Consider the following 23,415-nt stretch of genomic DNA (forward strand, 5'->3'; position numbering starts at 1 on the left):
AGGCTTGGAGACAATATATGTAAAGTGTCTGCCACATACTAGATGCTCGGCGCATGGTCACTGTTTTCATTCTTAAGCAAGCCAGAAGGATTCTTGTTGTGGCAGGTTGGGGCAGGAAGGGAGACCCTTTTAGATACAGAGGAAGAGAAGAAAGAAAAAAAAAACAACAACTCAGGAGGTCTCATGTCCTCCTGGCTCAATGGGCTTCATTAGGCTTTCATCAAATCAGAGTCGCGGAGACAGGGCGCCAGGGGGCTGATGAGGACTCAGCGGAAGAGAAGCCATCCTCCCCCTCTGCAGCCCCGCCCCTCCTCTAATCACCATGGAGATGGTGTGGCTGCCCAGCGGGATTCCCGCCCACACCGGGCCTGAGGCTGCTGCAAAGGGAGGGGCAGGTGCAGAGCAGACAGAGATCCTTCGGAGAAGCTGGTGTGGAGATGGGGAGTATGTGCTGGTCACCGCCCCCCTCAACCCCCAAGACACTGAAGGACTCAGGATGGTGTGGGATGCATCTGTGTTTGAATCCCAGCTCTGCTAGCAGCTAGCTGTCTGACAGTGGGAAGAACACTTCCCCTCTCGAACCCTCAGGTTCCGCATCTGTCAAAGGAAGCGGTAAAAAGAATAAAAACGAAAGCTTGGTGAAGAAAACTGTGGGATGAGGAAGCAATGAAATACCGTGCAGTGCAGGTAGAAGGAGACAGAACCCTACATACTGTTCATTGAAGAAAGGGAACTTTGCAGAACTGATCAGTGTGATCCCGTATTTCTTCGTTGAAAAACACACTCTATCTACACTTACCAAAAGGGGGGAGAGGGGAGAGAAATGCTCTAAAATACACTTCTGCTTGTCCTCTCTGGAATTAGGGATTGCAGGTAATTTTTATTTTTTGGGTTCTTTCTCAAATTTTGGTCAATGAATATGGATTACTTTTAAAGCCAGAGTGACATTAATAGCTACCATTCGTGGGCTTATTATGCAGGGGTGTTGTGCTAGGTGCTTTACGTGGTTTAAAGCCCTTTATGTCTTCACAAAAACCCAGGGAGGGAGGGTATTCTGTTTATCCCCACTTTACAGAGAGGAAATTGAGGTTCAGAGAGGTTAAGGGGCTTGACCAAGGTCAAACAACCACAGAGTGGCAGAGCTGAGATTTAAAACCAGAGTTAAGATACCAGACTCCAAAATTCAAGCATTCAATTATTACCATTTTTGCCTCTCAGGACAAGAAAATAATCAATGTTCTGTTTCCTTAAATGTTTTACTGTGGAAAACATCGAGGGAATCAAAAATAGAAAGACAAATATAATTTTCAGTTATAAAATGAATGAGTTTTGGGGATCTAATGCACAGCAAGGTGACTATAGCTAAGAGTACTCTATTGTACACTTGGGATTTGCTAAGAGAGTAAATCTTCAACCTTCTCACTACATACACAGAATGATAACTATGTGAGGTGATGGATGAGTTAACTAGCGTGGCTGGGAAAGTCACTTGACAATGTACACATTTATCGAATTATCACCTTGTACACTTTAAATATACACTAGACCCTTGAACAATGCAGAGGTTGGGGCACTGACCCCCCCGACAGCAGCCGAAAATCCACGTATAACTTAAGAGTCGGCCCCCCATATATGCGGTTCCACCATATCCGAGGTTCCACACCTGTGGATTCAACCAACCACAGATGGTGTAGTACCGTAGCATGTATTTATTGAAGAAAATCCCCATATAAGTGCACCTGCACAATTCAAGCTTGTGTTGTTCGAGGGCCAACTGTATCCAATTTTATTTCTCGACTGTACCTCAGTAAAGCATTAAAAAAAAGAAAAGAAAAATATAATGAGCACTGATGTACCTACCACCCAGCTTCCAGGAAGTTCTTAGATAAAGGGATTGGGGTGGGGGTTCAGGGAGGGAGAAGGGGTGCTTAGGGAGGAGAATGATGCCCAGAGCCAGAAGTCTCAACCTACACACACCACACACCACACATACAAACACACACAGCATAGCACACCACACACACACCACACACACAGACACAGGGCTCCCAGGCTCCACTGCTGGCTGCTCTGGGGCTGTGGCCCCGACCATGGTGGGGGACCGCAGGCAGGCAGCCGTCCATCCCTTCTCCCGCCCCTGCTGTGTTCCTTCCTCTTTTCTACATTCCACTGACTTGCGCTTCCCCAGCTGCCTCATTTATAGGTCCCTGGGTCCCCTCCAAGGCCTCGAGGTTTTGGCAGCTCTGCAGGACGAAGACATGGCCAGGGGCCCTGATGACACGTGGAGGTGGGCGACCCTGGTGGTGCTGGCCGCCCTGGGCACAGCTGTGACAGCGACCACCAGCCCCGGCGTCGTGGCCAGGATCACCCAGAAGGGCCTGGACTACGGTAACTGGATGCCTTCCTTTTCTCCCCTCCAACCCCTGAGGAGCACTGATTGAGCACCTGCTGTGTGCAGCCCTTTACATCCAGTGTACGGCCTGCTCACAGCTCCTCCAAGGAGGCCCTCTTACCCCTGTGTTACATATGAAGAAGCTGAGATAAGGTGAGCTACCCAAGGTCACAGGGCTGGAAGCGGCAGCACCGGGATTGGAGCCCTGGCCTGGAGGACTCTTGAGTCCAGTGCTCAGGTGCCTCATGGTCCCCTCCCTCTACGCAATACCCAACTCGGGCTTCTAGGCCTTTCACTTCCTTCCAAGCTGGTTCTCAGCCCTGATTTTTGTCTCAAGGTCCCTGGCTCAGTCTTCAGGGCGGGGAGGCCCTCCCCCAGGGCAGGGGCTGGCAGCCATATTGTGCACACTAGCCATCTGGATGACCCAGAGAGGGTCCCCCAGGCCATGCATCCAGGCCCAGACAGAGGAGAGACTGGCATGAAGCAGCCCCCTGACCTGCTCAGATCGGTGCCAGGCACTGTGCTAAAAGGACGTACTGTTACTAGCGACCTTTACAGATGAGCAGACAAACTTGGAGGAGGGACTGGGAAGTGGGCGGCCTGGAGCTGAGCTCTGGTCTTGTCAGATGTACCAGGGTGGGGCTGCTCAATGCTGCCTCTCGGTGGCAGATAGATGAACTGCAGAACAGTGGGGGACAGCCAGTGCCGGAGAAATCAGATCCGGAAGGCAGAACCACAGCCGCGGTGGACCCCTGGGGAATCAGGACAGGACCAAAGGGACCTGGTATCCCACCCCTGAATTCCTACCCCAGCCCAGGCAGGACACCTCTGAATCCCAGGGGTGCAGACGGAAGGTTCCCCATGAGCTAGGAGAAAGGATTATGTCCCTGCTCTATACCCAGAGCTGGGGTGGTTCTGAAGTCTTCCAGAGAGCAGAGGCTTGGGCTCGGCCTTTAAGCCCAGAAGTCTTCATGTCCTGTCACAGCAGCCTCGGTTCCCCCTTCTACTCACACCCCATGCGGCAACCAGTGACAGTTGTGAAATACAGCAAAGTTGCCCATTCCCCCTCTTTACTTACACTGTTCAGTGGTTCCCTAGTGCCCTCAGTGGATGTCTTGGGCTTGGCATTAGAGACCCTTCAAGACCTGGCCGCTGCAGACCCACAGATCGTGGCCATCCCACATTTTCTTTTCCCTCCGGGCAGTGACAATCTATGCATTTTGAACCCCCAGAAGGCCTATCCCAGGGCACAGGCTCTGGGACCAGAAGGCCTGGATTCCAATCCTGCCTCCATCACCTGCCAGCTGTGTGGTCACCTTTCTGAGTCTCAGCTTCCTCATCTGTGAACCGGGAGTCGTAACAGGACCTACTACCCAGGATTGTTCAGATTCAGTAACTTAATACGTGTATAGAGCCCAGAACTGTGCCTGGAACAGAGTGAGAGCTTGATAACTGTTATTATTATTATTACTATTATTATTCTTACTACTTCCTAACTGGCTCCTGGGATCCCTCATCCTACTACTTACTCTTCTCATTTAATGTGTTTGCCTTTTAACTGGTTTTTCGATGCTGTTAACCACCTAATAACTGATGGCAGAATTCCTACCCTGGAACATTCATTCATTCATTCCTCCAACAGGTATTAAGTTCCAGTCACTGTGGTAAAGATAGGGGATGTCCGTGACGTCTACCACTGACCTTGGGGGGCTTACATCTAGTAGGGAAGAGAGATAGTAGTAAAAAAAATCACATGAATAAATGCATAATTACAAACGGTAATGGGAGCTCCAAAAGAGATGCCCACAGCATCATGAGAATGATAACAAGGGGGATCGCTCTCATCTGATGAGTCAGAGAAAGTTCCTAGAGGAAGTGATGACTAGAACGACCAGGTGAAGATGAGAGGAAGGGGCTTCCTAGGCAACAGGAATGGTACATGCAAAGGTCCTGGGGCGAGAGTCCGAAAGCCAGAGAGATAGAGTATCTGTGAGGGCAGAGCACAGAGCAGATGTTCAATAACACCCGCAGGATGCATGACTGGGTATTTGGAGGGGGTGATATTTTAAACTAGGGGTTGGCAAATGACAGCCCATAGGCCAAATCTGGACCAACACGTGTTTTTGCATGGCCCAGGAACTAAGCATGGCTTTTACAGTTGGAAAAAATCAAAAGAAGAATCCTATCTCACACCATGTGAAAATGATATGAAATTCAAATTCCAGTGTCCATCAATAAAGTTTTATTGGAACACAACCGTACCTACTCATTGACGTATTGTCTACGGCTGCTTTTGTGCAATAAAAGCAAAGCTGAGTGGTTGTGACAGAGACAGTAAGACCCACAGAGCAGAAAATATTTGCTCTGGGGCCCTTGACAAAAACCTTAACTTGAGCCCTGCTTTAGATCTTTCCAATCCCAACGTCCCTGCCATGAACAGGCTGCACACCTCTGACCACTGACCCCGCTCTTTCCCCTCAGCCTGCCAGCAGGGAGTGGCTACTCTGCAGAAGGAGTTGGAGAAGGTCACAATTCCCACTTTCTCAGGAAGCTTTAAGATGAAGTACCTTGGGAAAGGGAAGTATAGCTTCTACAGGTAAGGTCCGTCAAGCTCAGTCCTCCGTGTGCAGGACTGTAGTGTGTTGGGGCCACCAAGACCTAGACTCACAGAGCCACCGACTCCTAAACTCAGAGACATTAGGATCCCCAAGCTAATGTTTACACCATCCCAAGGGGATCCAATCCCCCAAGCTGCATGTGGAGAAAACCACACAAACGGTCTTTCAGGCACTCGCCGTGACTCCTACGGGGATGTCATGGACCCCCAAACTCTGTGCCAAGCCCACATGTTAATTAGGATTAGGGGTGGGGGTGAGGTTTCAAGGACAGAAAACCTAGTCCAAAATGGCCTAAACCAGAAGGTATTGGCTCACAGGTCCCTGGAATTGTCTGTCTTCGGGTTCAGCTTGAGGAAGGCTCAAATGTCACTGGACCCTGTTTCTCTCCTGCCACCTCTCAGCACCGCTTCCCTCGGGAGGGCTAATTCTTGGGTAGGGCCTCCCCGCGAAGCACTCGCCGGCACCTTCTCAGCACTCCCAGCCCTGTGGGAGGAGGGCACCTTCTCCTTACAGCTCAAGCGAAACTCCTAAGATTCACTCTGATTGGTCCGTCTTAGGTTATGTACACACTCCTGGACCAATCACTGTGGCCAGGGGGATAGCAGACACGAAGGAGCTTGTGCTGAAGTCTCAAGCTCCACCCCCTGAAGATGGCGGTGAAGTCAACTTTCTTTGGAGCGTCACGGACTAGATGTGGGGAAGGGTTCCTCCAAAGTAAATGGCACTTCTGTCATCACGAGAGAGGGGAATGGGTGCTGGGGAGAGAAATCCATAAATGTCCTCTAAAGAATTTTAGGCACTCACTCATTCAACAGATATTTTTGAGCACCTACTGTGTGTCTGACTCACCAGGCTATGCTACAGTAGTGAAAAAAAGGCAGACACATTCCACCCTTTACAGAAATTGTAGTCACTGGGATAATCTTCACTGATCATCACACACCCTGCAAGACAGAGGTTACTGTGCTCATTTTACAACATGAGGAAACAGGCTCAGCATGATTAAGTGATGTGCCCGGGGTCACACAGCAGTAAACTGAAGAGCAGGGTTCAAATGCAGATTTGTCTGACTTCAAAGCCTAACCACAGAGCTCCCCAGGCTGCTCTCATAGCTTCTGGGTTCTTTTGGAATAACTGGGGTAAAGGGCCGGGATGGAGGGGAATGCGTCTGCACTGACCACTGACTGAGTCCTTGTGGGGACACTTAGAGACTAACTGATCATTTCTTCTTTGCAGCTTGGTTATTCGTGAATTCAAGCTTCCCAATTCCCAGATAAGACCGTTGCCTGATCAAGACCTTGATCTCTCCATCAAAGATGCCAGTATCAAGATGAGTGGAAAATGGAAGGCACGAAAGAATTTCATGTACGTGTCCAAGCTCAGTGTTTGTTGAGTGTGTGAGTGAGCTCTTGGTGATATTTGGAGGAGATGAGAGCCAAGGTCTCGAGAATGCCCAATTTTTGCCTGGCCCATTACCATTTGGCCCCTCAGAGTTCCTGGGGGAACTTTTCACAGAAGAATTTTCAACATAACCCTTGGTTAATAGCTGAGAATTTTCCCACATCTCAATGCAGGGCACGGGCAAGGCTGAGCTGGTGCATGTGGCTTAGGATGGAAGGCTAAGTGGGACCTTTAGTTTACCCCTTTATCAGTTAGCTATCGCTCTGTAACAAACCATCAGTGACCGAAACTCAGTGACCTCAAACAAGTCATATATCATCACTTACCTATCTATGTGTTGACTGGGGTTCCCTGATGTAGGTTGACCTCAGCTGAGGTAGCCGTGCTACACAGGTATCTCCTCCTCCCTGGACCAGTGGGCTACCCAGAGCATATTTAGTGATGGCGGAGGTGCAAAAAGGGCAACCAGAAACATGCAGGTCCCCTTAAGGCCTGGGGGGGATTGAACTGGCCCATGGTCACTTCTATTCGTATGCCATTGGCCAAAGCAAGTCATGTGATCAAGTCCAAGGTCAGGAGCATGGATATACACACATATCCCCCCAAGGTAGGCAATGGTGAGGGTATGGGTGCAGGGAGGGGTGAAAATTGGGGCAGATCACCCAAACAACAGCTCTGAATCTAAATATTGGGCCCTCCCTGCAGTGACTCTGTGCAGCAGTGACAGTGGTTCAGACTGACCTGTCAGTTTATCAGCTTCTCCTTTGTGGTGAATCCAGGGAGAAAACAGACACTTTGGTGAGGAGAGGGGCGTGAGTCTGCCTTCTGTTACAAGGACTGCTGGGTGTGTCCATTCCCCACAACAAGGATTGCTTACTTCTTCACTTGGGCTGTTTCACATCTATCATTTCACTACTGATCACACACACACACACAAAATGATAACAATCCTTCCTCACATTATAGAAGAGTTGACAAACTACATTCACACTCACTGTCTTATCCCAAACTCATTTCATCCCTGAGGGAGGAGTTATTAACCCCATTTAATGAATGAGGGCATTAATTAAAGTCATTGGTCCCCCAAACTGAGCTTTCTAGTGGCAAAGCTGGTGTCCCACTGCTGGTCCAGGGTCTGGGTAAGGAAACTGAAGCTCAGAGAGGTTGAGAAACACTCTCAGTGCCACACAGCACACAGGCAGAGGCTGAGGCAGTAAGAGCAGGGTTCTGCCAGGTAGACATGGGTTCAGACTTCGAGTTGGAATCCTGGCTCTTTCACTCAGCTGCTGTGTGATCTTGGGCAAGCTGCCTTCCCTCTCTGAACTCCATCTCCTCACCCAGAGTGGAGATAATAGCAAAACCTGCCTTCCAGCATTGGTGTGAAGTCTGAATGGCAGCGAGAAGAAAATGCTTGCTCCAAGTCTTTTCTTTCTGTTTCCCTTCAGCAAAGTCAGCGGCAACTTTGACCTGAGTGTGGATGGCATCTCCATTTTGGCTGGTCTCAAGCTGGGTTATGACCCCACCTCGGGCCACCCCACAGTCACCTGCTCTCGCTGCAGCAGCCACGTCAACGGTGTCCGCGTACGCATCTCGCGCAGCAGCCTGGGGTATGATCTCCTGGGGCTGTGGATGGGAGGAGGGACAGGATTGTCCTAGTTATTCTTTCTTTTTTTATAAATTTATTTATTTATTTTTGGCTGTGTTGGGTCTTCGTTGCTGCGCATGGGCTTTCTCTAGTTGTGGCGAGCGGGTCTACTCAGCTGCGGTGCACAGGCTTCTCATTGCGGTGGCTTCTCTTGTTGCAGAGCACGGGCTCTAGGCGCGCGGACTTCACTAGCTGTGGCGCACGGGCTCACTTGCTCCGCGGCATGTGGGATCTTCCCGGACCAGGGCTCAAACCCGTGTCCCCTGCATTGGCAGGTGGATTCTTAACCACTGCGCCACCAGGGCAGTCCCTGTCCTGATTATTCTTGTATTCAGAAAACACATCCCAAATGCCACTTCTATGCCAGGCCTCAGGTGTAAGGGGACAGGGGTCTACAGATGGAACACACAACATCCCTGCCTTGAAGAGTCACTCACTCATTCAATATTCATTCAGCAAACTTTACTGAGCACTTATGCTCCGGGCTGTGCACTAAACACTTTAAGTGCACCAAGTTATACAATCCTTACCACAAGCCTGCAAGCATTCATCTCTCCATCCATCCAACGAACATCGACTAAGAATCTGCTATGCACCAGGCTTATGCATCGTGCTCAGGAAGTAGCAGTGGTCACTAAAAATTTGGCCTTGCTAACAGCGATTGGAGACTTACTGCATGCCTGGCACTGTTTCAAGCATGTTCCTTATCTCATTCAATCCACACAATGGCTCTGTGCAGTTCGTCAATTATTACCCCATATTCAGAGGAGACAAGACACAGAAAGAATAGGAAATAACCTGAGTTTTCATCCCTATTGAGTATTGAGAAGGGATTGGGATTCAGCCCAGGACTTGCTGGCCCCAGAGTCTTAGCTACACAGTCCCTGCTCTTTTGAAGCTTCCAGCCTGTGGGGAAGACAAACGTTAATCAAATCATTGCATTAATGAATGGCTCACAATAAGAACTGAGAAAAAGAGGTACAAAGTGTGATGAACACATAGAACTGGAGGATCTGACCTAGTCTGGGGGCTGGTCATTTCATTTTCTTTGATGAAATGACATTTCAATTGAGATGAAAAGAATAAGTAGGAGTTAATTAACTTGGGGACAAGGGGTGTTTTAAGCAGAGCGAACAGCATGTGCAAAGGCCCTATGGTGAGGGGAAGCACAGGACACAGGAGGATACAGCAAAGCAGTGTGGCTGGAGTACAGAGAGAGGGAGTGGTGAGGACTGAGGCTGAGATGGGATGGGGGTCCAGCCGTGCACCTGTTGAAGAAATAACCTCAGAAACAGGTCGCACACAGGGGAAGAAGTGTCTGATGGGGGTGCACAGAGTTGGAGCCCAGGGATGAGGGAGTTTAGGTTTATTTGGAAAAGGGAGGAGGCTTCCCAGATGAGGAAGCCTTCGGAATGCATCCCAGGGCCACCTGGGAAGCCTCATGCATGTCCCCACGTGTCAATCTCCAGGTGGCTGATCCAACTCTTCCGTAAAAACATCGAGTCTTCGCTCCGAAACAGCATGAACCGCAAGGTACGAGGGGCTCAGAATCTCACCTCCTGTCAGAGCGGGTGGGGCCTTCTGTGTCCACATACCTCACGCATCGCTGGACACTTCTGCTCTCACCCAGACCTCTTTTATATATATATATATATCTTTATTGGTGTATAATTGCTTTACAGTGTTGTGTTAGTTTCTGTTGTACAACAAAGTGAATCAGCTATATGTATACATGTGTCCCCATATCCCCTCCCTCTTAAGCCTCCCTCCCAGCCTCCCTATCCCACCCCTCTAGGTCGTCACAAAGCATGGAGCTGGTCTCCCTGTGCTATGAAGCAGCTTCCCACTAGCTATCTATTTTACATTTGGTGGTGTATATATGTCACTGCTACTCTCGCACTTCGTCAGAGCTTCCCCTTCGCCCCCTGTGTCCTCAAGTCCGTTCTCTATGTCTGTGTCTTTATTCCTGCCCTGCAGCTGGGTTCATCAGCACCATTTTTTTAGATTCCACATATGTGTGTTCTTTGTTTTTCTCTTTCTGACTTACTTCACTCTGTATGACAGACTCTAGGTCCATCCACCTCACTACAAATAACTCAATTTCGTTCCTTTTTATGGCTGAGTTCCCTTGTATATACGTGCCACATCTTTATCCATTCATCTGTCGATGGACACTTAGGTTGCTTCTATCTCCGGGCTATTGTAAATAGTGCTGCAGTGAATATTGTGGTACATTTATCTTTTTGAATTATGGTTTTCTCAGGGTATGTGCCCAGTAGTGGGATTGCTAGGTCATATGGTAGTTCTATTTTTAGTTTTTTAAGGAACCTCCATACTGTTCTCCATAATGGCTGTATCAATTTACATTTCTACCAGCAGTGCAGGAGGGTTCCTTTTCTCCACACCCTCTCCAGCATTTGTTGTTTCTAGATTTTTTTGTTGATGGCCATTCTGACTGGTGTGAGGTGATACCTCATCGTGGTTTTGATTTGCATTTCTCTAATGATTAATGATGTTGAGAATCTTTTCATGTGTTTGTTGGCAATCTGTATGTATACTTTGGAGAAATGTCTGTTTAGGTCTTCTACCCATTTTTGGATTGGGTTGTTTGGCTTTTTGATATTGAGCTGCATGAGCTGCTTGTATATTTTGGAGATTAATCCTTTGTCAGTTGCTTCATTTGCAAATATTTTCTCCCATTCTGAGGGCTGTCTTTTTGTCTTGTTTATGGTTTCCTTTGCTGTGCAAAAGCATTTAAGTTTCATTAGGTCCCATTTGTTTTTTTTGTTTTTATTTCCATTCCTCTAGGAGGTGGGTCAAAAAGGATCTTGCTGTGATTTATGTCATAGAGTGTCCTGCCTATTTTTTCCTCTAAAGGTTTTATAGTGTCTGGCCTTACATTTAGTCTTTAAACCATTTTGAGTTTATTTTTGTGTATGGTGTTAGGAAGTGTTCTAATTTCATTCTTTTACATGTAGCTGTCCAGTTTTCCCAGCACCACTTATTGAAGAGGCTGTCTTTTCTCTATTGTATATTCTTGCCTCCTTTGTCAAAGATAAGGTGACCATATGTGCGTGGGTTTATCTCTGCTCTCACCCAGACCTCTTCAGCAGTCCCCCACGGCCCTTGGAAAGCACATGTCCAGCTCTAAAAATCAGTCATGTCAATTTTCCTGGGGATCCAGTGAGAAACTAAGAAAGGGTCATGTGACACACACACGGCAGATTCCCCCGTGCTTGGACCACCTCTGCTCTTCTCCCATCATTCTTCCCTGCAGAGAAACTACCATTCTCTTGCACTGAGCCCCTCTCCTCATAGCCCTCCAGCCTCCTTCCCCATCCCCCAACCCCGAACCCCCTTGGTAGCGATACCCACCCAGAAAACGTGCAGCTGATGAAGCTGCTAGACTAGAGTGTGGTCAAACTATGTCCTGAGGCTGGAACTGGTACGAAAGACAGACACGGACCAGAGCTTCCCAAGCCTACCTTCACCCTAACCCCCGCCCCACGCAAGCCAACCTCTTCAGCTGAGAAAAGGGGCCATTCCTTGGGCTAGTTTTCCATTAATAAATTGTCAATCTCCAGGAAATCCCTGAGCCTGTCTCCCAAGACAAGTGAGCTTGAGTTTTCTCAAAGGGTAATGGGGAGCCATTGAAGGTTTTAGGCAAAGGGGTGACCTGGCCAGATCTGTGCTTTAGAACAACTTCTTTGGCTGCCGTGAGAACGGCTGGAGAGACCAGGAGTCTCGGGGACACTGAGCAGGCTTGTGCAGTCTTCCAGGTGGGAGACCTTGGTCTCCCAGTGAAAGGCACTGACAACATGGGTAGGGAGACATCCATCAAATGAGATCATCTATCTGAAGGCACTCTGTCAAAAGTTAAAAAAAAAAAAAAATCCATGCCTGGTGGTCAAAATGCATAACAGAGGAGATTATAAAACAGGTTTTAGAGTCAGAGTCTCTGGGTTTTGATTCTGGCTCCAGGGCTTAGCTGTGTGATGTTGAGCAAATCACTTGACTTTTCCAAACCTCAGTTTCACCATCTGTAAAATGGGGACATTGATACCTTCTTCACCAAGCTGTTGTAAGGATTACTAAAATAGTGAAGGCTCCCCACCAGCCTGGCTCAACCGTAACTCAACCATCTTTGTAATTAAGTAATAGTATGAGGGGAGTGTTAGCATGTATTTAACGTAAAGAACTATTGAAACAGATTATTTCTTGTTAACGCCTTAAGAGTGACCCCTTGAGAGCAGCCAAGCTGAACAATAATAACACTGAGACACAGATAGAGGAAGTGATAGGGCTGGGCTTCAAACCCATGCCGCCCCACCTCAGAGGTGAAGCTCTTAATTAGTCTAAGATATTGTTTAGAAGAGAGTATGGGCCTGAATGAATGAATGGATGGATGGATGAATAAATGAAGTGTCAGGGTGTCCATGATGTTACGAAGGCCTGGAAATGGCAAGGAATGAGTTTGGGAGTCCACTCCCCAGGAATTCAGAGAGAAGAGTGGGCGTCTGAGGGAAGGAAGGGTCTATATAGGGTGTGGATGGGGGTGGGGGCGGAGGAGGGTGGCAGCAGACAGGCAGGCGCCAGGCTGCCGTGTGATTTGCTGTGATTTGGAGCCCCCTGGTGGCCCTCATTAGTAACTGGCATTGGAGGGCAGTAGCTGAGGGCAGGCAGCCCAGGTGTCCAGCTGGCCCTTCGCTGCCAGATGTGCCGCCTGCTCTCACCTTTGGGCCACTTGGAGCAGAGGCACGGGTTTCTCCGACAGTGACATTCTTAGTCTCCTTGGGACATCCAGAGTTTTATGTGATAGAAACACACTCCACGAAAACCAAAATTTCTCCCTCCTTCCTTCCTTTCCTTCCTCCCTCCCACCCCCCCAGATAAAATAACTTGATTGACAGTGGGGAAGGCGGGAGGGAAGTGTGGAGGTGCCCTATCTGCCCTGTGGGCAGATAGGGGGACCAGTACTGTGGAGGAGTGGGAACCTGATGGGTTTGGTTGAGATGTGCTGGCCTTGGGGGCCTGTGGGACATCCAGGGACTTGGTCCAGGAAGGCAGCTGGACTCTCAGGCTGGAGCTCAGGGGAGATGTCTGGCTGCAAACCAAGGTCTGGGTGCTGGCCGCAGGTTGGGAACGTGGAGCGGGGGACCCAATCAGGGTCCCCCCAGGCATGGCTGAGACAAAGATTCAGGTGCGAGTGTTTTATTGGGCGGGGATCCCAGGCGAGGGGTGGGGAAGAGAGCTGGGAACAGGAACATTATTGAGTGGGCTACCACTCTGGACAGCTGGGGCTCAGTGCTGCGGGACTTCAGGGCACACACCTCAGAACTCTCCCAAAGGGGTGGGGAAGATGGGTATTTATCCATCAACTCTCACCCCTCTTTCTGGCTGCTGTAACTCCTTGGCACTTGGGAGCAAGGTCCAGGGATTAAAGTCCTCAGGCAGGGAGAGTTGCTGGGTGTGTAGGGAGCTGTCATGCCAAGCGCAGGGGACCCCCAGGGTGGACCAACAATGTCCCACAGGGGCCATGGGCATGTATGGCAAGCTCCAGAGGGGCTCCTGGGTGGAAGGAGCGGGTAGTCCCAGGAGATCAACATCTTCACGAGGGAAAAGGAGCTCACAGGGTGTCCGAGGAAGAGGAAGTAGCGGGCCAGGCGGAGAGCGGGGAGGGTCCTCAGTCAGAGACAGTGGCCCACCATGCCAGGGGCTGCCCAACAGTCAAGAAATGCAAGGACTGGAGAGACTCCGTTGGATGAATGAGGTCATTCAAGACGTGGGGGGAGCAACGTCGTGAAGGCGGGGCTTATCTGACCACCGCCACCTACTGCACCACCTACCCCATCAGCCCCAATGGGTCAAATTAAGGAAGCCTGTGATTTTAATCCTCTATTCCAGCTGTTGCTTCGAAACAAATAGCCCCACATACAGCGTCATCCAGCAACGACCATTCGATAATGTTCACGGATTCTGTGGATCAGGAAATCAGCAGGCACAGTGGGACCAGCGTAGCTTGTCTCTGCTCCATGATGTCTGTACCTCATCTGGGAAGACTCCAAAGCCTGGGGCTAGAGTCATCCGGTGGGATCTCCTCTCATGTCCGTGGTGCCTGAGCTGGGAAGACTGGATGCTCGGCTCAGCCGGGGCTGTTGAGTGGAGCATCTACCCGTGTCCCCTCCATGGGGCTGGGGCTTTGCACAGCTCATCAATGGGTTCCAGAGGGAGCATCTCAAGAGACCAAAGTGGAAGCTGCACAGCCTTTTATGACCTCATCTGGGAAGTTACACAATGTCACTTGCACTGTTTTCTATTGGTTAGAAGCAAGTAGCCACCCCGCCCACCCAGATTGTAGGGGAGAGTTCACAGACTCCACCTCTAAATGGGTGTGACAGGGCCACATTCCAGAAGAGCAAATGGAATGGAAAATATAACCCGCAGGGCTCCATTTTACAGATGAGAAAATAAGGGTCTCTTTTCTCATAGAAATGGAGTAACTTCCTCAGCGGCAAAATCAGCATGTGACCCAGGGCTTCGCAGACCAGTGCTTGTTCCCCTATGAGTTATGGGAGGGGGACGGCTGGGAAGTCTTCTCTGGCCACACAAAGCAAAGATGAGGGTGCCCACCCAGGCTTGAGCAGAGGACCTGCCCCCTGCTCCTAGAAGCACACACAGGGGAAGGCTGACATCTGACCACCTCCTGTTCATTTTTTCACCACCTCATTCCACAAAGGGTCTGAGTGCAAACAAAAACAAACAAACAAACAAAATCTCACATTAAAAAACAGAAAACATAAATACCCATCAGGAAAGCTCCATGCCAGAGTAGGAAGTAAAATGCAGATGTGCAGGTCATACAGTCATATAAAGTTACTATTTCCAAGTTACATGTTGAACTCTGAGCTTCCTGGTGGCCAAAGAGAAAAGGGAAACTTGAGTAGTTATATGATTTTCAAGGAAACATTCAAGAAGAGCAAAACATGTCTGGATAATTATTCTCAGAGGACATTTTCTACTATAGGAAAACTTTGCTGATCAGTTCTTTTGTTCTCCCCAGATCTGCGAGGTAGTGACCAGTACCGTATCCTCCAAGCTGCAACCTTATTTCCAGACACTGCCAGGTAAGGAGGCTGGGGTAGAAGGGGGAGGGGGTGAGGGACACAGGGAGAGTGTGATGGAGCCAGCAATTTTCCTAGGCAGGCCTGGGCTTGGGTGGGAATGGGTAGCACAGATTATTTTCAAATGGCAATTGGCATCAGATCCCCTATTGGGCCAGGTCCTTGTGGCAGGTCCAGAAGTTTAATGGAAAAGCAGCTCTGCAGGGGCCAAACAACAAATACCTGCAGCTCTCTGGAGCCAGAGATACATAGCTGGCCTGAGATCTGAGGCTGATCGCTTCCCCTCTCAGAGCCTCAGTTTCCGTATCTTTAAAATGGGGACAATCTTCTCTTTCCCCAAATGCTTGGTAAATGGTGAAGGGCTGCAGTAGGTGGGGGAGGACCCGTATGGCCAAGTGCTCACCATGTGTCATGTACCCAGCAGAATGGTTTCCTCTCGGCCTCCTGACACCCCGCTGAGATCACTGTTTTGTCCCAATTTTACCACCAGGAAACGGAGGCTCAGAAAGGAGCCGAGACTTACCTGAGGTCAAGAGGCAGTAAGAAGCAGAAACAGGATCCCAAGCCTCTGCCCCAAACTGCTGCCTGGGCTGCCACCCTGTGGAGCCTGGTTTGGCTGGCACATGGCACATGTCCATTTCAGATACATTCCCTTCCCCCAGGCATCGCCCCAGCCCCTCCAGGCACAGGGCCCCTCCTGGGCGTGTTCAGTGCAGTTGCAGTGTCCAGGGTTTGGCCTCACCAGGCAGGAAAAAGATTTTGGCTTGAGTCCCAGCCTTGTCACTCACCAGCTTTGCCATCTTAGACTAGTTACCTTTTCTGAGACTCGGTTTATTCCCCACTAACATGGGAAGGAAGGACTAAAGGAGAAACCAATATTTATTTAATCCTCATTGATTACTGCTGGGAAACAGAGAAACCACTCAGACCTAAAGCCAGTCTGAGCTCAGCCTGGGATATTATCACTGCTAATAATGATTCCTTCTGGCTTTTGAGTTCCTACCATGTACAGGGCATTGTCAAGGTCACTAGTAGTACCCCATTTTACAAATGAAAAAATGTGGCTCAGAGAAATGAAAGGACTTGTCCAAGGTCACATAGATTTCAATTCAAGCCCAGGTCTTTCTGCTCCTTGACTCTGTTTTAGCCACGTCTCCGGGCTGTTGGAAGAAGGGAGAGAGATGATATCTGTGAATGTGGGTGTGGGCTCATTTTCCTTTAAGGAGACCTCAGGGAGGGCTCCCTGGAGGAGGTAGGAATGGAATTAGCACTGCAGGTCTTGATTCAACTTTAGGGGATGCTGCCCCTGCATCCCAGGCCACAAAGATGCCATGGGGAGCCAGTTCATGGTCCATCTTCTTTCCCCCTAGTGACAACCAAAATAGACAACGTGGCTGGGATCGATTACTCTCTAGTTGCACCTCCCAAAGCCACAGCTGATAACCTGGATGTGCTGTTGAAGGTAAGACTTACACCAAGAACCATGCACCCTCACCCCTTTGCCTCAGACCACCTCCCCCCGCCAGACTCCCCATCATCCTTGGAGACAGATCTCATGACTCCACCCCTTTCCTATCCATCCTCACTGCTCTCCCCAGTCCACTCTCCTCATCTTCTCCCGGTTCCAGTCCCACTGGCCCTCCGGCTATTCCTGAAATGCGCTGCGACTGCTCCCTCCCCAGGGCCTTTGCACTTGCTGCCCCTTCTAAACAGGAGGCTCTGGCCCAGATATCCACAGAAACTCTCCCTTTCCTCCTTCAAGTCTTTGCTCAAATATCTTCTCCCTAAAGAGGCCCTCCCAGACCACTGTTGCTAAAATAGCGCCCTCCTCTTCCCCTATATCCTGCTTTATTTTTCTCAGCAGCACTTAGTACACACGGTCGCAAGCTTGTCTCCCTCAATGTGATGAAAGAAAAGGGGCTGTGATTGCTTTGTTCTTTTTTTTTATTTAGTTTTGTCTGTGTTGGGTCTTTGTCGCCGCACACGGGCTTTCTCTAGCTGCGGCAAGCGGGGGCTATTCTTCATTGCGGTGTGCAGGCTTCTCATTGCGGTGGCTTCTCTCGTTGCAGAGCACGGGCTCTAGGCACGTGGGCTTCAGTAGTTGTGGCATGCGGGCTCAGTAGTTGTGGCTCGTGGGCTCTAGAGCGCAGGCTCAGTAGGTGTGGCACATGGGCTTAATTGCTCCGCGGCATGTGGGATCTTCCCGGGCCAAGGCTCGAACCTGTGTCTCCTGCATTGGCAGGCGGATTCTTAACCACTGTGCCACCAGGGAAGCCCGCTTTATTCTTTACTGTATGTGTAGCACCTAAAACTATGCTTGGCATATAATAGGTGCTCAGTAAATATGTATTGGACGGATGGATGGATGGATGGATGGATAGATGGAGTTAGTTTCATTTCATGCCACTTTCCCCCTCATTCCCCAGCCTCCAACCAAACTCACTGGCCTTGCACTTCCTCAACATATCCAGCTAGTTCCCACCTCAGGGCCTTCGTCCTGTCCATTCCCTCTGCCTGGACTCCCCTCTTTCCCATGCCCTCCTCTACCCCACTGGCTTCTTCTTATCCTCCAGTGGATGTGGGCTGGGTTGTCGCTCCCCGAGCAGCCTTCTCGGACCTCCTCAGCTGGAATAAGTCCCACTCCCTGAATCCCCTCCGGATGTACCTCAGTCCCTCCACAATCGGTGATTGGCTTGTTTGTTTACTATTTACTTGTTTGTTCTAAAACACATTTGATGTCAAAAAGAAGATGTAGAAAACACAAAAGAGCAGAGAAATAAATAGGAGGGAAGGAAGGGAGGAAGGAAGGGAAGAAGGAAAGAGAGATTGCCCTAATATTACAACTCAGAGATATGCACTGTTGACACCCAAGTTACAGTCTCCCAACCCTCCAATCCTTGTCTCTGCTGAGACACAAGAAAATACACGCACATACACACACACACACACACACACACACACAGACATGCATAACAGAGGCAGAAACAAATACACATAAAAACCACATATATAGACGTAGAAGTACATACACGCACATGCATGTATACGTCATATTTTACATTCTGTTTTACAACTTTTAAAACCAGAACAGTATAATGTGAACATCTATCAATGAAATGTCCTCCCGTAGCCCTTTTACTGGCTCTTGGGTCTCTCAGTGGACAGCTTGTGGTAAGGTACGTGGACAGTGCCCCCTCCTGGGGTGTCTGTGCTCTCTCCATTTCTCCCACAAGTTGAGCCAGAGCTGCCTCGAATATCCTTATAGCTGGATCTCTGCCCATCTTTGACTATTTCCTAGAAGTGAAATTGTTGGACCAAGTAGTATAGTTTTTAAAAAAATCTAAGTGATACGATGGAATAAAAGATTAAAACAATTCTATTTATCCCTAGCAAATGAGAATGTCCTGTTTATTGCCCCCTCTCCCCACTCGGGGCTCCTGCCCAGAGGTAATGGCTGTCAGCCGTGGAGGGTATTAGCCCTCCGGTCCCCTGGTCCTGAGCATGTATGTGAAAGCCCATCTAGTTTTGCTGAGAATCTGTTTGCACGTAGGAATACACACTGTTCTTCACTTGCTTTTCTCACCTAATGATATACATTAGAGCCGGTTCCTCTTTGGTACATAGGTCCACCTGTTTTTTTAATTTTTGTCTTTTATGTTTTCTTTTTTTGTCTTTTTTTTACACCTGATATTTTTAAGAGTTGCATATGGTATTTATTCTATAATATGAGTGTCACAGTCATTAATTGTAAATAATGAAATGATCCAAAAGTACAGAGGATATGGCACCTTCTCACGTACCCACAACCCAGATTTCAGACACGTTACATATTTTGTCATAGTCACCTCTGATTTTTTTGAAATGAAACATTGTAGAAATAAATAGCTGAGGCCCCCTTGGGGACCCTCTACCCTCCAGGGAATCACACGGATGACGTCCCTGTGTGTCCTTCTTGCCTGTGTGTGTCAATAATGCGTATATAGTATGTTTTATAGGCCTTTAAATTTTACATAAATGGCATTCTAACATATGTATCCATCTACAGTTTGCTTTTTTATAACTCAACATTCTTGTTTCTTTTTTTTTTTGAAGTTTTATTTTTTTATTTTTATTTATTTTTTATTTATTTATTTTTAAACATCTTTATTGGGGTATAATTGCTTTACAATGGTGTGTTAGTTTCTGCTTTATAACAAAGTGAATCAGTTATACATATACATATGTTCCCATATCTCTTCCCTCTTGCGTCTCCCTCCCTCCCACCCTCCCTATCCCACCCCTCCAGGCTGTCACAAAGCACCGAGCCAATATCCCTGTGCCATGCGGCTGCTTCCAACTAGCTATCTACCTTACTACGTTTGTTAGTGTGTATATGTCCATGACTCTCTCTCGCCCTGTCACAGCTCACCCTTCCCCCTCCCCATATCCTCAAGTCCGTTCTCTAGGAGGTCTGCGTCTTTATTCCTGCCTTACCCCTAGGTTCTTCATGACATTTTTTTTTTCTTAAATTCCATATATATGTGTTAGCATACGGTATTTGTCTTTTTCTTTCTGACTTACTTCACTCTGTATGACAGACTCTAGGTCTATCCAACATTCTTGTTTCTTTAGCTAAATAAGTGATCTGTTTTTGCAGCGTGTTTCCAAATTGCTCTTCAGAAACATAAATGTATAATCCCCAGCAGCATGTGAATGCTTTCACCAAAAACTGGGTAGTATGAGCTTAAAATACACACACACTTAAAACAGTTTACCGCTCTCTTGAAAATTTTGCTAATTTGATAGATGAAAACAAACAAACAGAACCTCCTTGTTCTCTTAGGAGAATTTCTGCGCTTCTTTGCGAGGTTGAGGCAGAGGCAACGGCGTGGTTGGGCGTGTGCTTGCCCGACTCTGGCTGCCCAGGTTCAGTTCCTGACTCTGCCACTTACCCTTCTGAGTGACCTTGGGCAAGTCATTTCACCTCCCTGAGTGTCCTCTCCTGTAAAATGAGTATAATCTCACCTACCTCACCATGTTGGTGGGAAAAGCACTTAGAACGTAGCCCCAGGAGGAGATGCTATTGTTAGTTTCTGGCCATGGCTTTCTCCTCTGTGAATACGTGATTGGTATCCTTAGCTCAGTTTTTCTTGGAATGGAGACATCGAATTGTAATTCCTGAAGGATGCCCAGGCTCACTCTGCCGCCTCCTCCCCCAGGGGGAGTTTTTCAGGCTGGCCCACCGCAGGCCCCCTCCCTTTGCCCCGCCGGCGCTGACCCTTCCCAACGACCACAACCGCATGGTGTACCTGGGCATCTCCGAATATCTTTTCAACACGGCCGGGCTCGTGTATCAAGAGGCTGGAGTCCTGAATTTCACCCTCAGCGATGACACGGTAAGGCCAGGTGGGCTCAGAGTGCAGTAGACGGTCTGGATCTGAGTCTTGGTTCACAGTTGGGGAGATCAAGGTCTGGACTCTAGAGTCAGCCAGACCTGAGTTCAAATCCCGGCTCCCCTCTTTTCCAGCTGGGTGACCTTAGGTGGTTATTCAGCCTCTCAGAAGCTCGGTTTCCTCTATTTCCTCCAAAGGGTGTAATGAGGGTTAAATGAGATGTGAATGCTTCTGCAGCCCCAGCACGGGTTTATCAGCATGGAGGAAGCCCTCTGAATACTAACAGTAACAGCCAGCGTTGACTGAGTACTTGCCATGTGTTGGTCTGTAATCCAGCCTTATCATCATTTCACCGTTATCGTCATCATCCTCATTGTATATTTGTGGCTGAGTCCTGCTCTGGGCCTCAGTTTACCCATCTGTAAAATGAGGAAACGACCATCTTCTCCAGAGTCTAGGGGCAACCTGATCCCACCCTGGTCACCACCCGCACAGGGTTCCTTCTAAGCTGCTCCCTGAAGAGATGCCACGTCCTCCCTCTCTGTAGAGGCACCAAAGGGATGCTGACCCCCACATGTCCCCCTGTGGAAATAAAGAACGGCCACCCGAATGAGAACTCTTCAGGGCAAGGGAGTCAACCTCTATCATTTGCGTTTGGCAGAGAATCGAAGGCAGACAGGGGGCAGGAAAGCTTTGTAGTGAAAAAAAGGGAGGGCTTCAGGTAGGCTCTTATGGAGGTTGTCGGTGCGGGGAAGCTGGAGGTGGGCTAATGTGCGCATGGGCCGGGCAGCCTATGGGATTGGTTTGAGCAGAATATTTGACTTTTTCAATGCAAACAATAGGGAAGCTGGCAGTCACTGATCATGCCCTGACCCTTCTGGGTCGGCATTCTGTTGTCATATGTGGTCTGGCCATGGTCTGTTTGTATGTTCAGCCTCTCACCCCTCATATGGAATTTGCCACCCAATCTATAACATAATCTTCCAAGATCCTTTTCTCTTCTTCTCTCACTACAGTTACCAAAGGAATCCAAGTTCCTCCTGACAACAAAATCCTTTGGAACCCTCCTACCCCAGGTGAGAAAGGATCTGCTCCCCTTTAGGCAGCTCGGTGAGGAGGCCTGGGGGAGCTAAGTAGGACAGGGCTCTGCTGAGTGGCCTGCCGAGAGCGCCCCTCTCCAGATCCAGAGGCAGCCCAGCCCGAGAGTATGGAAAGAGCTTTGTGCAGCCCATCCCCGGTACAGAGAAAGGCTCCAGGCACCCACGTGATCAGGTGTGAGGGTAGATGCTGAGGGCTCATCCGTTCAACAAATATCCATTGAGTGCCCACCACCTTTCTGGGGCCCTGTGCTGGGCGTCTAGCAAAACAGACCATATCCCTGCCCTCCTGGAGCTCCAGTCCAGTGGAGAGAGAAAATTATTGTTAGAAACCCAAAACAATCAAAAAGAAAATGCAGCCTGTGATAAGTGAAGCCAACACTAATTGGCTGAAGTTGATGAGGTCACTTCAGACAAGGCAGCGGGGGAAGGCCTCTCAGTCTGCTTGGGCGACCATAAGGAAATGCCACAGACCAGCTGGCTTAAACAACAGAAATTTATTTCTCACAGTTTTGCAGGCCAAGAAGTCCAAGATCAAGGTGCCAGCAGATTCAGTGTTTGGTGAGGGCTCTCTTCCTGGCTTGTAGATGGCTGCCTTCTTGCTGTGTCCTCAGATGGCCTTTCCTCTGAGCACATGGAGAAAGAGCAAGAAAGCTCTGGTGTCTCTTCTTATTAGGACAGTAATCCTGTTGGACCAGGCCCCAGTCTGATGACCTCATTTAATCTTAATTACTTCCTTAGGGCCCCACCTCCAAATACAGCCACACTGTGGGTTAGGGCTTCAGTATATGAATTTGCGGGGGATGGTGGGGGGCAGGGAGACACAAACTTTCAGTCCATAATGGCCTCTTCGGTGGTGGTACTTCCAGAAAATTTTATACAGGAGGTACTGGTGTAGAGGAGGTGTGACTGGTAGGGGGCCAGGGCAATTGTCTTGAGGCTTAATTTGCATAACAATAGCATTCTCTTTACTCAGACTGTGAATTTACCTGGGGGAGGATTGGAGGCTAGCTGAGATGGGGGTGTTGCCAAAGCTCTCCTCTGTTCCCCCTTGAAGCCACCACTGCTCTCTAGACTTGAAGGAAGGAAAAGAGCGAAGCTAGGGAAGAATACAGGACAAGCATTCAGGGAGAGGGAACAGAGAGTGCAAAGGGTTTTAGATGGGAAGAGAGCAGGTCATATTTGAGGAAGAGAAGTCCCTTGTGGCTGGAGTTAAAGGGCGAGGGGTAGAAGCATGGGGCGTGAGGTTGGCAGGGTACCAAGTGCTGAATTATGCAGTCTTTAGGATTTATTCCAAAAGCAATGGGAAGACATTGGTGGTGTTTATGCAGGACCAGGACAAGATTGGATTTAGAAACATTTTAATAAAATTGCCCCTTGTGTTGGTTGTCCCTGCTGGGGGCTGCAGGTGGCTAAGATGTTCCCCGACATGAAGATGCAACTCCTCATCTGGGCCTCCTCCCCACCTAACATTGCCATGTGCCCCACTGGCCTTGACCTCACCTTTGCCCTGGATACCCAGGCTGTTGCTGTCCTCCCAGACTCCTCTTTGGCCCCCCTCTTCCTGCTTGAGATGGTAAGCTGCTCCCGGGTGAGAACTGATGGGGAGCCCTGGACAGGGCCAAGAGCATGGCCCTCAGAGTCAGAGGGACCAGTGTGAATCCTGCCCAGACTCAAACCTGGACTGTGTGTTTCCAGGGCCTGAGACTGGAGCCACTGTCCTACTGCTTCTGACTCCTACCGGCATTCATTCATTCCGTTGTTCGTTC

General features: G+C 49.0%; 1 protein-coding gene across 1 annotated transcript in view; it reads left to right on the plus strand.

Moving 5' to 3' along the window:
• Positions 1-2,222: 2,222 nt before the first annotated feature.
• The window catches only part of BPI (bactericidal permeability increasing protein), a 30,210-nt gene continuing 9,017 nt past the window's right edge, over positions 2,223-23,415 (plus strand). Inside the window, exons 1-10 of the mRNA XM_033839783.2 lie at positions 2,223-2,388; positions 4,874-4,988; positions 6,247-6,375; positions 7,857-8,018; positions 9,526-9,589; positions 15,117-15,180; positions 16,548-16,639; positions 20,376-20,552; positions 21,566-21,625; positions 23,055-23,222. Coding sequence (XP_033695674.1) covers positions 2,259-2,388; positions 4,874-4,988; positions 6,247-6,375; positions 7,857-8,018; positions 9,526-9,589; positions 15,117-15,180; positions 16,548-16,639; positions 20,376-20,552; positions 21,566-21,625; positions 23,055-23,222 — 1,161 coding nt within the window. The 5' untranslated portion in view covers positions 2,223-2,258. The remainder of the gene's footprint in view (positions 2,389-4,873; positions 4,989-6,246; positions 6,376-7,856; positions 8,019-9,525; positions 9,590-15,116; positions 15,181-16,547; positions 16,640-20,375; positions 20,553-21,565; positions 21,626-23,054; positions 23,223-23,415) is intronic.

Source organism: Tursiops truncatus, chromosome 15, assembly GCF_011762595.2.
Source record: "Tursiops truncatus isolate mTurTru1 chromosome 15, mTurTru1.mat.Y, whole genome shotgun sequence".
In the NCBI taxonomy this organism is placed as follows: Eukaryota; Metazoa; Chordata; class Mammalia; order Artiodactyla; family Delphinidae; genus Tursiops; species Tursiops truncatus.